The sequence below is a fragment of the Dipodomys merriami genome, unplaced genomic scaffold (assembly GCF_024711535.1).
Source record: "Dipodomys merriami isolate MVZ:Mamm:240054 unplaced genomic scaffold, mDipMer1.0.p SCAF_11, whole genome shotgun sequence".
Classification (NCBI taxonomy): Eukaryota; Metazoa; Chordata; class Mammalia; order Rodentia; family Heteromyidae; genus Dipodomys; species Dipodomys merriami.
In genome coordinates this window covers 50,234,508-50,240,908 of record NW_027202382.1, presented here as the reverse complement: position 1 = coordinate 50,240,908, position 6,401 = coordinate 50,234,508, and the positions used below count along the sequence as shown (strand labels likewise).

At 54.8% G+C, this 6,401-nt stretch overlaps 1 protein-coding gene across 4 annotated transcripts in view; it reads right to left on the bottom strand.

Annotated features, from left to right (window-relative positions):
* Positions 1 to 1,859: 1,859 nt before the first annotated feature.
* Cacna1b (calcium voltage-gated channel subunit alpha1 B) overlaps positions 1,860 to 6,401 on the bottom strand; it is a 170,185-nt gene continuing 165,643 nt past the window's right edge. For 3 of the 4 annotated variants that reach the window (XM_070015201.1, XM_070015198.1, XM_070015199.1), the window contains 5 exons: positions 5,246 to 5,381; positions 5,025 to 5,141; positions 3,508 to 3,712; positions 2,951 to 3,201; positions 1,860 to 2,584 (listed from right to left, as the gene is read on the bottom strand). In XM_070015201.1, coding sequence (XP_069871302.1) covers positions 2,054 to 2,584; positions 2,951 to 3,201; positions 3,508 to 3,712; positions 5,025 to 5,141; positions 5,246 to 5,381 — 1,240 coding nt within the window. In that variant the 3' untranslated portion in view covers positions 1,860 to 2,053. The remainder of the gene's footprint in view (positions 2,585 to 2,950; positions 3,202 to 3,507; positions 3,713 to 5,024; positions 5,142 to 5,245; positions 5,382 to 6,401) is intronic. The other variant, XM_070015200.1, reaches the window with a different exon arrangement.

The following is a 6,401-nucleotide window of genomic DNA, read 5'->3' as shown; positions in this document are numbered from 1 at the left end:
AGGAAAACAAAGCGTAATGTCTCCTCCCCCCTCCCCCACAGCTACCACCACTGCAATTTTCACTTATGTCAATGCTGAGAAGAATCCAGACAAGCCAGCTACAGGTATTCTCAACCTGTGACGGCCTAAGCAGACAGCTATGGTTCTATATGGAATGTATGCATTTGACACCCAAGAGAACACGGGCCGGGGCAGGAAGAGAGACAAAACATTAAGATCAAAATGCACATCCTCCTACTTTGCAACATGGGCAGTCACATGCACAGTCTTAGGTTCCTTTAATTTTACCCTATTGGAATAAAATACTCTGTTAGCTTTAAAGTTTCAGAGTGTTGTGCCTTCACATAAGGAAATTCTATAAAAAGGTTTGGTCACAATCATGCTGAAACCCTAGACCAAGTGGTGGTCTTGTGTGTTTTGTGTCATTTGTTGCATAGCCCTATGGTTGACAAGATCCATTCACTAAACACACTTCCACATACACCACATTCTATAAACACACACGTGCACACACACACACACACACACACACACACACACAGAGCTTTTGTGAGGAGAGTGTGGTAGAAGTCAACAATCCCACAGAGACATCATCTGAAATTTCAAAACACAGAGGACACACCAATGGACTTGTCTGCATGCGCCTTTCCTCCAGCAGGACTCCACCCTCTGGGCACACTGCACACCATCCTGAGAATGGGTCTTCCCTTTGGAGAGTGGTCATGAGGTGAGGTTTTATTTGCTGCCTACCCAGGCCTGGGAGTCAGAAACTGTGCCAGGCTCTAAGATGCCCAACTTCAGCCCAGAAGCCATTTAAAAAAAAATCCCCTCTGCCAGTCACTAGGACTTTAGCTGGGGTTCCTTTTTTCCATGATCCACATCCCCAACCACTGTCTTTTACCCAACTAGCATTTTGCTCACTTCAGCATTTAGTGAAACTGAATTCACACACAACAGAGATCATGCCCTACTTGGCAGGCCTCCCATCCCTGAGAATCAGTAGAGAACAGACTGAAAATGCCACACACAGGCACAGACCTCGCTGCTCTGTGGCTTCCCATCCCCCACTCATGGGAGGACAGAGAGCACAGCCACTTGCTTACAACTGTGCTGTGCTGCTGGATGCTAGCCGGTACTCACAGGCTGCAGTTCTCGACTAAGTTCACGAGGCCTCCACCCTCACAGATGCTCAGGAGCCAGAGGTCAGGCACTTTGTCAAGCAGCAGGAACTGGGTTCAACAAGGGACCCACCTGGGGGGGGGCGGTCCACACAGTAGTATCTCCCACAAGTCAAATGCAACGAAGGGCCCTTCCTACAGGTTGATTCTGAAATTTTATGTGAACATTTCTTTCCCCGTTTTTCTTATTTTATCTTTTTCTAGATCAAGTATATAGAAACGACAAAGAGTGAAAGATGTTGTGATTAAAAACCAGAATCAAGCACAAGAACATTCTCCAGATTTGGTCCCTGTTGGAGCAGCAAGTGTTGGGAAAGACAGAGCCTCAAATGCATTGATTTCTATGTACATCTGCTGTTCGGTGCTAAGAGCAACCATGGACACGTGATCACTGTGATGCTTTCAGGTACCACCAGGCCACCGCTGGGCCCCCTTCCTTGCTTCCAGGCACACCCTGCTCTCTGTACTACACATCTGGATCAATGATGTGTCCCATGAGACTCAAACCACCAACTAAAACGTTGAAGCACCCAGCCCAGACGCTGGCGGCCATGATATGGGATATGAGCTCACTGGGTCTGTCTCAACTCAGCCACCACCTGCTTAGGATCTGATGGGTGGCATGAGACCCAGGAAGGCAGCACACAGGGGGATAGAGAGTCATATCCCTCTAAGAAAGGGTTTTATTAGTCCATCCAATGTAAAAGAAGAGGGAGGGAAGAGGAGAGGAGTGGAGCAGGAGCCTCCACCATGGAGGCCACGAGGCAAGATACCTCCTCCCAGGGCTGCAGCCCCAGAGCCCCGCATGGATGATAAAACTCATCAACTGGAGCCCATGCCCGCGGTGAGCACGTGTGTGGGCAGTCACGGTGCAGCTAGCACCAGTGGTCTTGGTCAGGGTGGTGGTAGCTGTGCCGTGCCCGGACACCGGCGCTGAGTCCCAAAGTGCAGTGGTAGCCATTGGGTACACGGCGGAGAGGGTGGGACTGGGAGGTCAGGGAGGACACGTAGGAAGTCCTAGAGGAACGGCCTGAGTTGGTAGCCACCGCCTCCTCGAAGGTGAGCGTGTCCTCAGGCAGAGTGTGGGCAGAGGCCTCGCTGTCCAGACGCTGGCCCAGGTAAGGGTCTGAGCTGATGCGAGAGCCAGGAGCCAAGGGCTGGCTCAGGGGCTCTCTCTGGAGCAAGGCGTTGTGTTCAGAAAGGCCGCGGCTGAGCCGGCCTGGGGAGAAGGCTGGGAGGCCACTCTGAGCTCCAGCAAAGTGGACCGGCGAGGAGTTGGCCGTCTTGTAGGTGATGCTGGGGCGAGGGGTCAAAGGGGTTTGCGGGAGCTGCCTCCGCCCACCTCGACCGGGAGTGCTAGCACCAGATGTTGACAGTGAAGGGCTCCCATTAACTGGGCCACTGCCCTATGTGAAAAGGGAACAGAAGATGAAAAGGAAATAAAGCATCAAACCGAATTCCACACAGAGCACACAGGACGCGGGGGCATTCGTCCTAAGGGAGAAGCTGGGGGGTGAGAGGCAGGGCAATGGCTGGCACAGGGGCAAAGGAAAAAGCAGCTCAAAGGCCAGACGCCCAGTCAGGAAAGGAAATAAAAGAGTGTACAATACAAGACCGTGGTGAGGCTTCAGGCAGCCATCCGGGGGACACAGCAGCCGGGCAGGGAGGCTGTCTGGGCTGGGGCGCAAGGGGAAGTAGCTGCTTAGACCTCAGGCTGAAGGGGTGCGGGGAGGCCTGGAGGAAGAGAACTGACTCGGGCACAGCCTGGTTACCTGTGGGGGGGGGCCTGTGCCCAGCCCTGCTGTTGGAGATGTGGGGTGGCTGCTGAGGGAGGGCTTGGGCTGTGGAGGCTCCCGACTCCCAAAGCGGTCGCAGGAGTAGAAACGCTGCTTTTCTGAAGAAGAAGATGAAGGCTGTCTGCGCTCCTGGGACCTGCCCCGCTCCTGCTTCCGCTCCCGCTCCCGCCGGCAGCCTGTAGGTCCTTCTCCTGCAGGCAGGCCTGGCCCGGCAGCGCTGTTTGGTGCTGGCCATGGAAGAGAAGTCAGCTCAGCCACAGCCAGTGCAGGAAAGAGACCCCAGTTACAGACCCACCGGCTACAGACCCTCCCAGTTATAGACCCACTGGGTCCCTTGAGTACCAGGAAAGACTTCACAGTGCTGGAGGGGCAGGGAGGAGGCAGCCTGGACCCCGGCCTAGGACCACTCTTTCTGCTCTGGGTAGGTTTGAGGGTCATGGGCTCATGAGCCAAGGAAGATGCCTAGATCCCCCACCACACCCCTAACTCAAGGCATAATCCCTCAGGAAGCTCCCCAGGCCCTCCACACGCACCGCCCTCTATGTCCACAGAGAGGCTAGGCCCCTTTTCCAGGGACCTCTGTTTCTTGTCCCTGCGACGGTGGCAGCGGTGGTGGTGATGATGTGTTGCCTGGCTGGGGGGAGGACGGTCCAGGGCAGCATTGCAGAGGTGAGCCCCATGGGGGCGCTGGGCCAGTGTGGAGATGGAGCGCTTCATAGGGCTGGCATCAGGGGCAGGCTGTGGACAAAAGGAAAGGGCCAGAGTGGGCCTGAGGAACCATCAAGGAGGAGGGGAAGGCAATCATGAAGGTTCACAGAGCAGGGTAGGGTCTGGGCCACAAGTCCCCAGCTGGGACATCGCCCCTGAGAAGGCCGCTGGGGGCCGGCTGCCAGCCCTGTGCGGAGGACCCCAGCCTGCCAGGAAGGGCTGCCTGTCTGCCTGCCTGAGGAAAGCCGGGGGGACCTACAACTTTCCAGAGAGCCTTGAGCTCTCTGAGGGGCTGACCCGTGATGCTGCCCTGTGACAGGTGTCTGTGGAGCTCAGTCACCCGCGTGTCGAGGAGGCATGTCACAGGAAGCTGCCCGGTCTGTGGCCACAGCCTGCAGCACCAAGGCAGGCGCCACGGGGCAGAGGCCACAAGGCTGGAAGTAGGGAAAAAGCAAAAGACAAGAAGGAAGGACATCGAGGAGAGGTCAGGCATGGAAGGCCACAGCCATGAAAACAGGGATACTGCAAAGTAGGGAACAGAAGATAAGGAGGAGAATAAAGTGCATCCTAAATATCCACAACCCGAAGGCATAAGGAAGAAGTGGGCACAAAGCGGAGGGAAAATAAACAGGCTCCAGCAGGCCATGAGCTCCCAGGGCCAAGGCTGGCTGCAGCACCCCTGCGGCACCAGAAGTGGGGAGGGGGCCCAGATCACACCCAGTGACCTTAGGGAAGGGGTTTATTCTCAAGTGCTTTTAGACCTCATTCTTAGTCAAACATATCTCAGAAGAACAACTTCATGGGGTCCAGGGAAGGAAAGGAAGCCCAGAGACAGTGACCAGACAAGGAGGGTAATCCCACAGCCTCAAAGAGCAGAAGGTGGACTAAGGCATGGTTCACAGAGTCGAATCCTAGGGAAAGAAGTGATGGGGACAGCAGAGCTGTGGGGACATAGCAGAGGAACAACAGAGCTGGGAGACCAAAGAGCAAGGGAACGGCAGTGCCTGACAACACACGCTGGGAACACTAGAGTTGAATGGGCCAGAGCTAAGGGGTCATAGAACTAAAGAAAAGAAAGCAGAGCTGTGAATGAAGAACCTTGGGAATCAAGTCCCTGTGTGGTCTTCCAGATGGCTGAGAACACAAATGCTCACCACCCATGTCCCAAGAGCCTGCAGAGGCAGACGGTGTCTAGGCTGCATTGACTGCCCGCAGAGCCTCCGGCCAGGGAGTCTGCCCAGGGGGTGCCCACTTCTCCACGCTCCCAAGTCTCCTCACTCAGGACATACATGTCATGCTGCCAACCCCTTCCCCATGCCTTGACCCTTTTAAGCCTACCCACCTGTGTTTCTGCTGCCAGGCGGGGCATGGAAGCGGCTCGGCCTTGGCTCTCCAGCCCAGGTTGGGGCTCCCCATCAGGGCCCTTCAGCGCCATATTCTGCATCTGGACATCCACAGCCTAGAGGATAACAGCCTTCTAGTCACACCGCACAGAACCACCCAGCCTCACCCAGCCTCGGAACCCAATCCCTCCTGACACTCACTCCTCTAGGGAGGACTTACCAGTGCTCCTGCCTGACCCACAGGAATCTCTGCTGAGTGGCCACGCTCCAGGGGGGCCCTGGCCTCATAGAGCGTGTCCTGGGTCCTCTGAGTGCCCCAGGACAAGGACTCCTTGATGCCAGTCTCTTGGGTTTGTCTAGGAGAGAGAGGGATAGTCTACAAGGTCAGAGACCCAGGCTGCAGAATGCCCTGCTGGGAATCCGTGCTGCCCACCCTATTATCAAGCACAGGAGTCCCAGTATGGATGATATATACTGGGCCCAAGCCGAGGCACATCAAAGGGCATGCTCCCAGTATGCATCCTGGGTGGACACAACTCCAAAGGGAGAAAGCCCTCAAAGGGAAGGGCTGTCCTTTTGCTTCCTGGTCTGAGGACAACTGCCACATTCCTCAACCTTTCAAAGTTCCGTTTGTGAAATGGGTACTGGGATCAACCCTGTCACATAAGACTATGGTGAAAGGGAAAAGATCATGCAGTAAGCTTGGGTGAATGGGCAATCGCTGAGAAGACCCTGCTTTGCTGACATGTAGGAGACACTGACTGGGGTCCTTCTGCATTTCTTTCCCAGAGCTTCCAGGAGGAGCTGCAGAATCCTCGTTACCATCCTGACCCGCACTCTTCCCATATCTGCTCTGGTGTCAGGCCACACACACACTACCTTCCTGTCCCCTGGCTATGCCTATCGATGGTGATCAGTCTTGTCCCAAGCATTACTGCCTCTGCCAGTTAGCTGATTCACAATGACTACACCTGTATTTGCACAGGTTTAGTAGCACTGATCGTACATACTCAGCTTAGCATGAGGCCCATCAGCCTGAGCAGTCCACACTTCTGACCATGGTGGTTTGCACAGAGGTGGAAGGGCAGCCCTATCTCTGCTGGGCATTCTGAGAAGAATCAATCTTTGTCTTCCCAAACTGCTGCATGTATCCATGTATCTCCCTTTAATGTTCTGTGTGGAGAGGGCAAGGTTGACACTAACAAGAGAGCTGGGCTAGGCCCTGCAGTGTGGCCAGTCCTTCTAAGATCAGGGAGATTAGACCTCCACTGTGACCAGGTGTTCTCTAACCTCTGATGGAAGAGTTATGGCTTTTTACAGAAACTAAAATCAGAGATGTAACCAAACCCATTTGCCTCATGAAAGCCTGATTCAGC